The 14,813-nt window shown below is 36.9% G+C and overlaps 1 protein-coding gene across 21 annotated transcripts in view; it reads right to left on the bottom strand.

Annotated features, from left to right (window-relative positions):
* The window catches only part of TRIP12 (thyroid hormone receptor interactor 12), a 145,892-nt gene that overhangs the window by 58,240 nt on the left and 72,839 nt on the right, over positions 1 to 14,813 (bottom strand). For all 21 annotated transcript variants that reach the window (XM_059928868.1, XM_059928873.1, XM_059928872.1 and 18 more), the window contains 4 exons: positions 13,586 to 13,691; positions 10,822 to 10,958; positions 5,173 to 5,256; positions 3,996 to 4,091 (listed from right to left, as the gene is read on the bottom strand). In XM_059928868.1, coding sequence (XP_059784851.1) covers positions 3,996 to 4,091; positions 5,173 to 5,256; positions 10,822 to 10,958; positions 13,586 to 13,691 — 423 coding nt within the window. The remainder of the gene's footprint in view (positions 1 to 3,995; positions 4,092 to 5,172; positions 5,257 to 10,821; positions 10,959 to 13,585; positions 13,692 to 14,813) is intronic.

A 14,813-nucleotide genomic window follows, 5' to 3' on the forward strand; every position in this document is an offset into this window, starting at 1 on the left:
GTAGCAAATACACCAACAGCCCAGACTGTGGAATCTAAATACCATTTCCTATAAAGAAAACCAGGGCTCTCTGAGGCAATGCCTGATTTCAGGTGGGGGGGTAGGGGGTGTTCAACTTGGCTCATCAGAAAGCAAAGAGGGCATCAAAAACTACTGAGATCACATCAGAAAGATCAGATGATGACTACACAATTTCATCATCAATGAAAATCAATGAAATGGCTAAAACACATCTCAACCCGATTGACAATGATACTTAAAAACAACAGCACTTTGAAGGATGCAAAACTGGTAAATAAAGGGTAGGAAATATTTTTCCTATACCAACTATTCTCCTGGGTAACCAAATAGAAGGGAGAAATATTCTTTATGTATTTCAACTAAATTACTTCTTTTACTTCTAATAAATGAAGACTGATCATTAGATATGAAATACTTTCATTTGTAATCCCTGTTGTCTAGACTTTGTGGGCTTCCTAATATTAGAAAACACTACCACTTTCGCATAGTCTTTCCTCACCAGAGGAGGAAAATAAAGAACCAAACTTGAACCTGAAAAAGCCTCTAGATCCAACTACCAGTTTAACAAGAAGTTTACTTTTCTTTTTTTTTTACTTTCCCATTTGAGACAACGGAAATCTGACTGAATGGGTATCTATCAATAAGGAATTACTGGTTTCTTTTTCAGATATAATAATAGTAATGTGGATGTATGCATGCATGTGTATGTGTGTTTTAAGGGACATTATCTTGAGCTACATGATGAAATGTTTATAGATAAAATTATATAATGTCTGGGATTCATTTCAAATTAATACAAGAGGAGGGATGTTGGTGGGTGTAAAGACGGACTGGCCATGAAGCAGGCATTGCTGAAGCTGGGTCATGGGCATGGGGGTGTGTCACTGTTTTCTACTCTGGTTCTAGTCTATCGTTTATATTAATTTCATGTGCAATAGTCAAGCCTTAATATGGATTTCCGATGTTTAATGCTAATACTCTTGGGTAGCTCTGCAACAATTTTTCTTCCCAGCCTTCTCCCCAAAAATAAATGAAGTGGAAAAATAAATGAAATCAAATTTCTCTTAAAAATTAAAAAAGCACACACGTTAAAAATATGATCTATACTTTGCCATCAGTTAAATTAAAGTTTTTAAAATGTATTTATGTGAGGACTGGAACATTTGAATTCTGGATACTTAGTAAGGATTTTCTTAATATAAACTTTTTTAGACAGTACTGTGGTTATGTCCTTATTTTTATAGATATAAATTCAAATATATGCAAATGGAAAAAGTTAAAAAAATAAACTTGGGAGTGGGGAGAACAACTGAGGATATAAATGAAACAATGGTCAGGTCATGTGGATCGATAATTGTTGATGGGCTCATGGATGTTATTATACTACTACTAATACTCTCAACTTCTGTGTATGTTTGATCTTTTTCATAATACAGATAAATCCTGATTACCCTTAGTTTAAATCCCACACTTGCTGCTGACCTGCAAAGGTCCAACATGACCTGGCAAGTACCTACACCTCTCAGATTTCATCTTCTACCACTCTCCTTTCACTTTCCACAGGCCCCTCCTGCTGTCTCATGAGCATGTCAAACTCATTTCCACCTGCGGCCTTGCACTTCCTCTTTCCCTCAGATCCCTGCAGAGCTGGTTTTCTCACTCCATTTTGTTCTCCACAAAATCACCTCAGAAAAGGTTCCTTTAAACCAGCCTATCATCACACCAACAAACGCCTTCCTAACTCTGCTTTGTTTTCCTTCACTGCATTGACATGACCTGAAATTTTACTATATAGTAATTGTCTTGTTTATTGCCAGGGTCACTCTCTAACAGGGAAGCTTCCACGTGGGAAACAACTCTGCTTATTATCCTATTCACGACTCTGTACAATCCCAGTGCCTAATAAACAACACTGAATAAAAATCCATACTCAAGGGTTCTCGAGAACTTTGCAGAAGGCTATGTTATTTGAGAGATGAGTATCAGGGCAGCAAAAGCAAAGCAAAACAAAACAAAAACAAAAATACCAGCTGCCTGAGAATGGAAGAAAATATTTGCAAATGAATCAACGGACAAAGGATTAATCTCCAAAACTATAAACAGCTCATGCAGCTCAATATTAAAAAAACAAACAACCCAATCCAAAAATGGGCAGAAGACCTAAATAGACATTTCTCCAAAGAAGACATACAGATGGCCAAGAAGCACATGAAAAGCTGCTCAACATCATTAATTATTAGAGAAATGCAAATCAAAACTACAATGAGGTATCACCTCACACCAGTTAGAATGGGCATCATCAGAAAATCTACAAACAACAAATGCTGGAGAGGGTGTGGAGAAAAGGGAACCCTCTTGCACTGTCGGTGGGAATGTAAATTGATACAGCCACTATGGAGAACAGTATGGAGGTTCCTTAAAAAACGAAAAATAGAATTACCATATGACCCAGCGATCCCACTACTGGGCATATACCCAGAGAAAACCATAATTCAAAGAAACACATGCACCCCAATGTTCACTGCAGCACTATTTACAATAGCCAGGTCATGGAAGCAACCTAAATGCCCATCGACAGACGAATGGATAAAGAAGATGTGGTACATATATACAGTGGAATATTACTCAGCCATAAAAAGGAACGAAATTGGGTCATTTGTAGAGACGTGAATGGATCTAGAGACTGTCATACAGAGTGAAGTAAGTCAGAAAGAGAAAAACAAATATCGTGTATTAATGCATATATGTGGAACCTAGAAAAATGGTACAGGTACAGATGAACCGGTTTGCAGGGCAGAAATAGAGACACAGATGTAGAGAACAAACGTATGGACACAAAGGGGGGGAAGTGGCGGGGGGGGTGGGGGTGGGATGGATTGGGAGATTGGGATTGAAGTGTATATACTAATATGTATAGAATAGAGATAACTAATAAGAACCTGCTGTATAAAAAAATAAATAAAATTCAAAAATTAAAAAGAAAATACCAGCTGCTTCTTAAAATCATCAAGTACAAGTACACATAATATGAGCACATGTACACACATAGCATTATTTTTTTTTAAAACTTAGAATATTTGATGGAAAATTATATAAGTACAAATTTATTTGTAAGGTCAGAGTTAACAACCTTCGGTAACACTTCAGAAATTTTGAGATTAATCAAGACTGAAGTCTGCAAATAGCCTACTGATTCTATGGAAATATTATCGATGAAATAAAAAAGAATGTGTGTGTGTGTGTGTGTGTGTGTGTGTGTATATAAAACTGAGTCACTTTGCTGTACAGCAGAAATGAACACAACATTGTAAATCAACTATACTTCAATTTTTAAAAATGCTTAAATATAAATTTTATTGCTTAAGGAAGCTAAAGGTAATATTCTATACCAGACAGAATTTAACTGAATTTGTGATTATGCAAAATCATATTCTTAGTTACAAACTGAGACTTAAACAATCACTCTTATATCTACCATATATGATAAGATCTCTGGGTTATATTAATTTGATTAAATGAGTCTTGTTACTGGTAATTCTGCTGAGAAATCTTTCCTCTCAGGCTCATTTGATAATCAACTGCCTAATGGGTTAAATTTTATTATACCACAAAAAACTCAAGACACAAATCTGTGCAAAGCATGCAATCAGATGCTATAATAATGTAATCACCTGAGATCCTGTACTCTTCTATAGTTCAAAAAAAAACAAAATGAAGGGTCAATCTTGTTGTAAACTTTGGATGGTTTTCTAATGGTTCCAATTCAGTAATCAAAAATAAAAGGAGAAAATCTTGAAGAGTTGCTATCATTTAAGGCAAGAATGTGCAGAAGCTCTGTTTTTTAAAACAGGTTAAAGTTCATGAAACTTCCTTATGTGAAAACTCTCTTACATGAATAGGTAAACAGTAAAAACAGCACTCAACTAATTACTAAGAGTTTTGAGGGGAGGACAAATTTAAAAGTATTCACTTACTAGCTCCGCTTCCAATTGTTCTATGGAAAAGTTGTGACATCCGAGGACCAAGAGGACCAAACAGGTGAGGAGGAAGACCCCTGGCCTCTAACAGAGCTAAGGAAAAAAGAAGGGCAGGAGGAGTAGTCGAAGTGTTAATATAACTGATCTTATCTAGAAGTTTCGAACAACTGATTTATCACATAATTGATTTAAACAATTACTTTCCATTTTGAACTTTAAGTTACATTAAACTTTTCAAGACCACTTGTATATACTAATGTAATTAATATAAGTTACAACACCCATGTATCTACTCCAGGGCATCTTAAGGTTTTATGGAGATATTAAATATCCGTGCCAGCAGGGACTATGTAAATGGTCCAAGAAAAACCCAAAGTAAACATTTATTTCGAAGAAGTTATGTTAAGCACCTTAGCTATTTCACTCTATTATTTCCCATCAGATATTGATCATGAGATCCTCTAAAAACATAGGAAAAAAATCATTTTTATCAGTTCCCAAAAGTGAGAAAAACTGTTCGTAAGAGTTCTAGTCAAAAAGTGATTGCTGTAATTTCCTTCAGGAACTTAAAAGCAATCTGAAACTGATTCATTAATGTTTCTTGTAAGCCTCACATTGGGGATCTATTCTATAAATCAGCTGTCTGAAGATAATAAAAAGACATATCCATGTACTTGTAAATAATGTATACATAATATAAAGCTTTTTAAAAGCACTTACAACATTATAATACCTCGAGTTTATGTATACAATCTACATTCATTTTCAAATAGTGGATCAAGAACACAAAAGAACACAGCAAGAAAGCATCCTACTAGATGCAATACGTTATTAGGTACCAGAGCACAATATATTAAGCTACCCCTTGTTCAATATCTTCCTTAACGTATTACTAGCTATATATGCAACCATAATGAAAAAAAATTTTTAGACATAAAAAATAAATATACTATATAAGATTTTTATCTAGTTAAACAGTAAAGATGAAGAGCCAAACGGATCATCTTCCAATTCCAAATCATCAAATCGCCACTACATAAAAAGCTTTTTTAGGAGGTATGGGCACTGCTACATTATACTTTTATGAGCTTATCCGAATTAACTTCAACAAAGAACAGTAGTTAACAGGCAGCCCATGACAAGAGTTTCTTGTAAGCTCAGTAACTCTCTTTACCTTGCAATCGTCCCATCTCGGAATCATCCGATTCACTCTCCCCAGAAGTGGTCATGCCCACAGCCCCTGCAACAGAACTAGAGGCTTTGAAGGGGGGGGGGGGGGAGGTGAGGGTTAGGAGAGGAACATTTAAATTCATTATGTCTGGTTTATCTTAAAAAAGAAAAAGCAGAGTTTTACAGACAACAATGAATAAAGGCAAACGTGTCTGCCCATTGCACAACAGCTGTTATTCTAGACTTCATCATGTAGCTTTTATGGAAAAAAGATGGCTCAACTACATTAGAAACAAGCATAATATACAAGCTTTGCATTTCACTCGTACATGGTTTTCACAGTTTCCTCCTGTCTTTGAAACTGTTCCTGAATTGAGTCTTATCTTGAACTCCTCTACCAAAAGTCCATAAAGATAACACTGCTAAAAAACCATTGTGATATTTAATAGATGGGCAATTAGTCACAAACAGAAAGCAAAACTGACATTTGGGGAAAATGTTCCATGTAGATGTGTGCCTTCTTCAGTCTGCTTTATTCCTGGACTATAGTCTGGATACGATCGTTTGCCGTGTTTTCTTTCATTTCAAGAGTGTGCAAAGATTACGCTCTCTTATTTCCAGGACAAAACATTGAAGATACACATTACAACTGACAGAAGACTGCAAAACACTGAAGTACAAAAGAGAGGGCAACTAACATGTCAAAACAAATGCAGAATGAAGAGTTCAGATTCAGAAGGATTCTACTAAACAAAATGCTAACCTGATCGATAATTCAGTCTAAGTAAATAGTGGTTGATTCTACAATATTATAAATCTGACCAGGAGATGAAAATGTATTCCTGTAAAACTAGCAGTTTTACTGTCCCCTCCTCTCAGTGTCTGTTGAGTCCTAAAGCATTTTTTGTACATAGACGATTCATCTGTGTATGACCACATCATCCACAGTACCTTAAGTCCTGTCCACTTGACAGATGGTGACAGAATGCAAGAAGAATATTTTTGTCATTATTAAAAGAGGCACATGGATCACATATGTGAATGTAAAGAGTTTTTCTGAAGAAAGAGATGTAAACACCCCAGCCACCAACTCTGTGTTTTCTTAATACTTTTCTTCACCCCTCATTTAAGTATTCTATAATTTCACCAGAATTTTTAAAAAACTTGTAGAAAAATGTATGGTTTAGAACAGGAATCAGCAAACTGTGGCCCACAGGCCAAATCCAGTCCAGCACACCACTTTGCAAATAAAATTTTGTTAAAACATATGCAAACTCATTCACTTACATACCTGTGGCTGCTTTTGTGCTACAATCACAGAGTTGTTCCAACAGAGCCTGCATAAAGCCTAAAACATCAATTATCTGGCCCTTCACAGAAAACGCTGGCAACCCCATGGTTTAGAGTTACAGGCTAAGTAGAAATGCTAATATTAAGGAGTAATGGAGTTTAGCAAAATCCACACTTCTGATGGAAAAAAAAAGGAAATAATAACTGTACTCTATAAGGCTACTTGTAGGTAGCACTCACTAAATGCTGACTACATGGAGAACGTGTCTGTGTGTTTCCTCTCAACCATACAAAGAAGTATTACAAGCTCTATCATGCACATGAGGAAACCAAGGCTTTGTGTCTTTGCGTGTGCTTGCCCAAGGTCAGACAACTAACCACGGGCGTGAGATGTGAGCCCAGGCAGTCTGACTTCATAGGCTGCACTCTTACGAACTGCACGCTATCAGCGTCTTGAATTTATCCTTCAGCACTAGTTTCTGATTTAAGTGTAGCTGCTTCTCCATGTTATACAGAAACCACGTCAACCAACTCTGCTATTGGGTCCCAATTAGAACTGAACTTTGTCAAGTGGCTCGTAAACTTACTTTGAAACTTTTACAAAATGTGGAAAGAAAATACAAAGTTTTGGCAAACAAAATTGTTGGTTTTTCTTTCTTTCCTGCTCCCCCCCCAAAGGCACACTCTGGAACCACACATTTTTTAAGGAAAAAAAATCACAAGTTCACTTAAGGTAATGCTGGGTTTTTTTTAAAGTTTATCAGAGGGTCTACTAGTTCTACTTTAAACCAGTCTACAAATCTACAACTTATGATTTTAAAGGTTTAACCTTAAGTTACTTCTTAAACATATTATTCTAAGAACTGACATAATGAATAATGAATACCTCAAATTGCCCTGCCACAAAGACATTAACCAAGACATAAAACTTGTAAAAGCACAGAATTAAAAGAGCTGTTAAGACTATTATAGTGAGGTCCCAACCTTAAGGGAACCACAGACCCACTACAAGAAGGAGCAGGGATATTCTGGTTTTTAATCAAGTTGAGGGCCTATTTTGACACAAATCAGTTACTGGACCCAAGGAAAAAGATCCTTTCCAGCTGCCATCCCTTTGATGGCAGGTATTAATAAGCATTTGCTCACTGTAGCTCCCTTTTTTCTAAGTTTTACAAAATTAGATAAACCAAACTAGCTTAGCCTGTGAGTGGCTGTTTGTAAAGTCATGCAGGTAAGGAAATGTAACCCATTAATAGCAGTCAGCGAGAAAGTTACTTCAATCAAGGCATCAAACCTTGGGCAACACACACAAAATCCATCCCGACACAAATATAAAAGCAAGGCTATCAAACACAGAAAATCCAATGTCAGAATTTAAGAGGTGTCAATCTTTTTCTTTTTTTTGTTTAAACTGGTATCTCTCCCATCTAGTCTCAGCATATCTTTACAGCACCATGTAAGGCAGTTTCCAACACACAGTTAAAGCTGATAGAATTCACTTTTACTTGACAGGAACTGCTAAGGGTTTACCAAATACCTAAGTATAGGAGGCAATGGGAAGACATTTTTAGTGTCACAAAAACTTTTGAGCTAGGTCAGAAGAATGGTTGTTTGGAATATAATTACACCTTATATGGGCCTTGGCATCAGGTGATATGGTAGCAATCTAATTTTTAGTGGCACTAACCAAAAATAATTAGGGAGAGAAAAATTTACAAAACTGAGTTGCTTTCTTTTTACAATCTGACCCTGTTCATTTCTTGTGAAATTAAGATTCCCAATGCAAAATGTAGGTGTCAGAACATTTTTCCTTACTTTGATTGATTTCTGGGTATAAAGAAGACTTCTTGATTCCCCACCTTAGTATCGCTAAGATTTGCAGGACTTTATCAGCACTATAAAGTGGTGCTCAGTTCTAATGAAGTCTAAAACTAAACCCTTCAGCTCTTGGGACAATGTGGGGAACACTTAACTTTCAACTTCAAGAGCTGACATTTCTTCTATGAAGAGCTAGAGGGGTTGCACTCCACATCACAGTAAACTTCAGAGTGACCCAAAGGGACACCGTTATCAACAAACTTTCCTAAATGTCAACAACACTGGCAAAGTCAGGGCGATATAAGTAAGTATTCCAAAGGTGGAGCAATGCTTTAATATCTACATGTGAAAAAAGAAATACACTTATATCAACGAGGCCACTGAAATAAGTCAAGAAGAAATGATCTTTAAAAATAAAGAAACACTGAAAAATGAATATATACATAAGACTGAAGAGATTAATCTCTTTAAATTAGTAAAAACATTATTTCAAAATAAATGTTTCAAATGAAGTGAGTCTTATACCAACTGTATAAGAACTGTCTGAGAATGGACACTTGCCATAAGATGCTCTAAGTTACCACCATCAGTTTGTACTGTACACGAAATTAGAGGGTTTTACTTTTCTTTAAATTCCAGTTTTACATACTGAGAAACGAAAGCACATTACACTGAAGAACTTAATATAAAGCTAGTAATAAGTAATCTGCCTCTTTCCCCAGAAGCACTTTAGTGGGCTGGCAGAGGAACCCCTGTAGTACGTACAAGGGATCCAGCCTCCAAAAGGTAATAAAGTTAATGCTGCTCTAATACCAGTGAACATGCACATGTATCTTTTACATAAACTCGGAAAGCACCTAGATCACAACGGGATTTCAAATATGGATGACAATGAAACACAGGCGAGCCTTTAGGAGGGCAATCTCAGGAACCTAATCCTTTGAAGCTTTTATCCTCTTTGGCAAATATACCAGGGAACAAAATTTTACACACCACCCCCTCATTCTGGCCTCCAATTACACCCCTATGAATTAAACAAACTTGAGCAACCATAGGGAAGCAGAACACCACAGCTGTTGTAACTGTGCACTTCTTTTCTCTAAGACCTGGATTTGAGAGTCACACATCCTAGTTTGTAACCCTGGCAGGCTTAACCATTATGCATCTCAGTTTTTCTCATTTATAAAATGAGGGTAACAGCAACTCACACCTCAGCAGGTTGTTCTGAATATTAAATGAGAATATACGTAAAGTGCTTAACAGTGTGTCTGCAATGGAGTGTGCACTCTGTAAATGTCAGCTATTGTAATTACTGTAATGAGTCCACTTTAACAACACGCTCAGCAGCTCCCTCGCAAAGTGTCATCCATGTGGGAACTGCTCCACTTCCATAGTCAGACTTGGAATAAACATTAAAACACTGGGAAGCATAGGCTGTGTGTCCTACAGAGCTTCAGTGAGTTGCATGTGCAATGCACTGTATGTTTCCAAAAATCTACCATTTAACCCTTCAGAAAAACTATTCTGGGAAAAAGGCACCACCAGGAGAGATGCCCTAAGTTCGCCATGTAATCTATCATACAAAACCAGGAAAGATAAGTTGGTAAAGATGTTAAGCTGGACAGAAAGCTGAGACAAAAGGCACAGAACATAGACAGCAGTGGGCAAACCAGAACCTTCCTGGTAAATGAGGATATACAATCAACCATAGGCATTAAAGAAAACTGGCACCTATTCTGATACTAACAGTAATACATTAAAGAACTCTGTTCAAAAGTAAGAACATACATGCCTACACCTAAAGCTACGCATATCATCCAGATTTAAGGGACTCAGACCCGTATGTTCATAATGATGACTTATAATATTTTTGTATCTGTTCTTAGTGTTAGTGAGAAATGCTTATAACAAGCTACTGTTTAAACCCGTTAGCCACAATCAAGCCCTGGAGTGTCAGCCGCCTTCTGGCACTGGAAATGGGTACATACTTGGGGTGGGGCGGGGGGCCTAATTTTTGCTGGGCTAAGACATCTAGGAGAATAAAAATGAGAAACCTGGAAGAATAGGAATACTAGTCTTAAAGCTGCTTAGATTCAAACTGAATACTTGTTATTTTTTAGGGACTACACATTCTAAATTAAAATTTAGACTTCTGTGAAGCAATTTAAGCCACATCCTTACATTTTTTACTATGAAATTAAAGTTTTACAAACAATCAGTAGGCAACTATTATATGTACTGATCAATATTTAAAAAGCTTAAACAGAAAGGGACTTACTGCTTCTTAAAAGGCCTTTGAATGTAATTAGTACAAATTTGGATTTGGAAAAAGATTAAACAACAACAACAACAACAAATGAATACAACTAATCAAGACACCAAATCTATAAAGCGGAACAAAAGCGAACAAGTGTGATGGCTAACATCTTAAGATGTATCCGTCTCCTATCTTCCATTATATCTGGTGTACCTAAAAAGTAATTTAACTCCAAATAAATCTGGAAGATACATAAACGCTTTTTAGGCTTAAGAAGTGCCAATCTACCTGCCGCTCCTTGGGGAGTTTCGTCCGTCCGTGCGGCTGAAGAATTCACTGTCTCCTGGTTGCCCTCAGGGTCTGCCATCTTCTCCTGTCGACGCGCTTCAGCTGCTCCTCTTTTGCCCAGGCCAGAGCCTCGCCGACTACAACAGAAAAGTGCCATCATAGGCAGCACCCCCAGTGACCAGGAGCAATGTCCACACAGCACAAAGCTCCAATGCATGGAACACAGAGCTAGTTTCTTCTTTTTACATAAAAATTGTTGTAGAAAATCACTGTGGGTAACAACCAAGACTTTGTATATTTAAAACTCATCCAAGCTATATCACATTGACAATACAAGCTTTTGTGTTGTTATGAGCTGTTGTCATCCTTACAAACAGAAGTGATTTTTAAACACTTCAACTACATGGAAAAGTGATTCCTTCTGCAGAGACAATTCAATTCATTTAAAATAGATCCCTAATTCCTGGGTAAATAGTGGACCACTCTATGGACTTTCAGACTGATACCTGAAAATGGGGGCAGGGCAGGGGGAGAGAAGAAGATGGGAAAAATTCCCATCACCTAAGTCCCAGATTACTTAAATCATCAAAAAATTACTATCCTAATAATGGACAATAGCTCTAGCCTTTAAAATAAAAGAAATGAGTATTTAATATTTATAAATAAATACAGATGACATCTGGGAAGACACTTGTCTCTGATTGAGGCATAGTGTAAGATATGGAAAAAGGAATCATCAGTCATTTATCATGAAGCAGACTATATTTTATTGATGACTTTCTTTCTATTTTAATAGCGAAATCAGTAAGCAAATCAGGTAGAGACAGAAGACTTCCAAAATTACAACAACTTAGTATTGTTTAAAGGCAGCTCCCCAAATGACCTCAGAAAAGTGCAAAAACCTACTACTAAAGAAATGTTTTAGACTAAAGTAAACTACAGTGAAATTAGATGTTGCCTAGTATAGAACAAGGAACCAGGCATAAGTGACATGTAAGTGAAAGCTCTGAATCACCAATGAGTTCTAGAAGAGTTTATTCTCTCAATTATTAAAACCCTTCCCTAAGCAGGGATTTACTTTGCCAACCTTTCGTTCACAGGGGAAAAAAGCTCATTCCAAACCCCAATTACCAAGCTACAAGTTAGTGGGATTCAAATTAAGTCATTTATTTAACATTTAACTTGCATCAACCATGTGGCACACTCTGTGCTGAACATTTGGTTGCTGCCCTCAAGGTGTGTTAGTCTAAAGAGACCAAGTCGCAGTTGTGATCGACTATGAAAGCACTAAATTTAAGAGGAATCTCAACTAATTCAGAAAAGTTTGAGATGAAGAGCACTGCAGGCAGGTGGCTAGACAGCTTGTGTGTGGCATGTAAGAAACTTCTCGTTCATCAAGACAGTGGACCTGAGGAGAAGGAGAGAATGCTGCGGAGAAAGACAGGACGCTAGATTACCTGACACCACATACAGCTTAAAATTAATTTTCAACTACAGTGAATTTGGTTTATATCTAAGATTATAAACCTTGGGTAAAATGGATTCAAAGTTTGGCCCAAAACAGGACAAAAGCCCTGAAGAACTAAGAAATTTTCTCAGAGGTCCTCATAAAAGTACTGCCAACAAACTTCAAAGGCAAATAGATGTACTAACTCCAGATATTTTAAACAATCCTGACAGAACTAGGAAATAAGTGGAAAAGTAGAGGTTAAAGTGGCAAGAGTCCATTTCTTATGACTCATTAGGTAACAAGTCATACTGTTTCCTTGTGTTACTACTGTACCCACGGCCAAGAGCATAAAATCGATTACCTCAGAGAAGAACAAAAAGAAGTGCTTAAAACCTTTCTACTGACCTGAGTTAGAGTAGGGAAAAGGTAAACTAAAATCAGTCACTTGCATCACTGGTTTCTGGCACATTTAGTAGAGAGAACAAAGTACATATAAGAGCAAACTACATATAAAGGAGGGAGAAGTCCCATATGGCTGTGATTACCAGCACAAGACCAAAACTGACCAAGCCTGAAAATCTGAGATGAAATTGCAACAAAAAGATTTTTAACTTTAACCTAAGATTCTGAATCAGTTAATAAAGTATATGAAATAATACACTGTATCATATAGCAAAGGTAGATAATTTTCTGAAAATGGGCTCCAAAATAGCAACCAGGAGAAACGGGAATTGGAGATGTGAGAGAACACAAAACCGACATTTTTCTGTGAGGACAGGTATTGGAACACAAAATGAAAATTAAGTACATCTCTCCCCCTCACCCATTAAACTCAATAACTGGTGCCAACACTTTTAGAAACGAATTAGGCAATATTACAGCCATTACAACAGGCATCCCTTTTGATCCATTAATCACACTACTGGGAAATTTAGCTACTTTTAAAAATAACCCAAATCTGCATAAAGATGCTCATTAGAGATTTCTTTGGCAGACTAGAACTCTGAAAACAACCAGACGTCCAACTATTGGCAATAACTCTGTGCAAATAATGTAACAGCAGAGGAAAAGGTAGAAGACAAAGGTGTTGTCCAAAAAAGGCAAGATTAAAACTTAGCAAAAAAAAGGTAATAAATATTGGGGAAGAATTTGCAAAAATATACAACAATACTAGCTATATTAGAATAAATTTCTTTGCTCAACATTCAAGAGAAAATTTTAATAATTTTTAAAAACGTATAAAATTAAGGATTTTGCTGAAAGCTGAACACAGGTAATGAACTAATCATAAACTGGCAAAGCCCAGATTATTACCTGGCACTAGCACAGGAGCCCGTGGTCTTCTGGCGTGTGCTCCGCCTCAAACTGGGGAGCTCAGCAGGTGGGGATTCGCTGCGCTTCTTGGTAGATTTTCTTAAACCTATACATGTGAAATGCAAAAGTAAAATTTTTAAAAGAGCAGTTACCTTAAATTAAAAATGACATAATTCTTCAGGTCATCATCCGGTCAAAAGTCCACGGACTCTTCCACGGCCTCTCTAGCGGTCTCCGGTTTACTTCCATAGTTTGCTTTTACTGTGCCTGCTCATATTGGGGAAGTTCATGTGGTGCTTGGCATTCCTGTTCAGGAGAAATCTTCTCACTCTGGCCTAACCTTGACGCAAGCTAACCAACACCATGAATGACAGTCCCTCTCCTCTCAAACCATCCTCTTGAAAAGTTCCTATCACAACTCTACTCTTCCACTACTCTTCTCCACTAACTAAAGCCAAGAGATTTTTTTTTTTGTATATACTATGTATTTCAGGACTTTACTGTATTTCATTTAGCACTTTACTGCATTCTCCTTGCACTGTCCCATTTCATCTAGTTTATATAAGGCTCATCAATAAGGCCATGAGAGAACAAACTGTTTTCTTTCACCAACTCATTGGCAAGAAATATATACATTTGAACTGAAGGTTATTCGAATGTCCAATTTACAGAATACTGTATAATTAAGGGGAGAAAGTCAATCAAGCACACTTTACATGTTATTCTGGAATCTAACTAATACCTTTATAGGGATAACGGATTCTGAAAAGGTACAGCAACTGAGAAAAGTTTATTGCTATTTTATGAACAATGGGGAAGCCATCAGAGCATCGTCTACTGCCCCCCCGCCCCCCACCCAAGCAACACTGTTACTCTACACCGTACATGACATGACAACATACTGGGTGGTGAGCTCTATCTAAACAAAGACCCCCAGCAGTGAAAGGTCTCCAAAGTCAACAGAGCATACTTCCACTGGAACTTTTGGCATCATCTTAAATAGATAACTTTCTCCGAGACCAACTGTACAATAACAATTCTCCAGATCATTTGTTTCTTCTCAAATTTTAATTTTTTTCCACTTCACTGCTTTAAAAAGTGTAAAGATAAGAAATTCCTTACTCTTGATTTTGTAAAAAACACCACTGAAGGTTCTGGGAAAGAGGTGGTAAAAAGGATTCTAGACATCTTCTTGACCTTTTAGACTCTTCATTTAAAAACTTCAGTT

The sequence above is a fragment of the Balaenoptera ricei genome, chromosome 7 (assembly GCF_028023285.1).
Source record: "Balaenoptera ricei isolate mBalRic1 chromosome 7, mBalRic1.hap2, whole genome shotgun sequence".
In the NCBI taxonomy this organism is placed as follows: domain Eukaryota; kingdom Metazoa; phylum Chordata; class Mammalia; order Artiodactyla; family Balaenopteridae; genus Balaenoptera; species Balaenoptera ricei.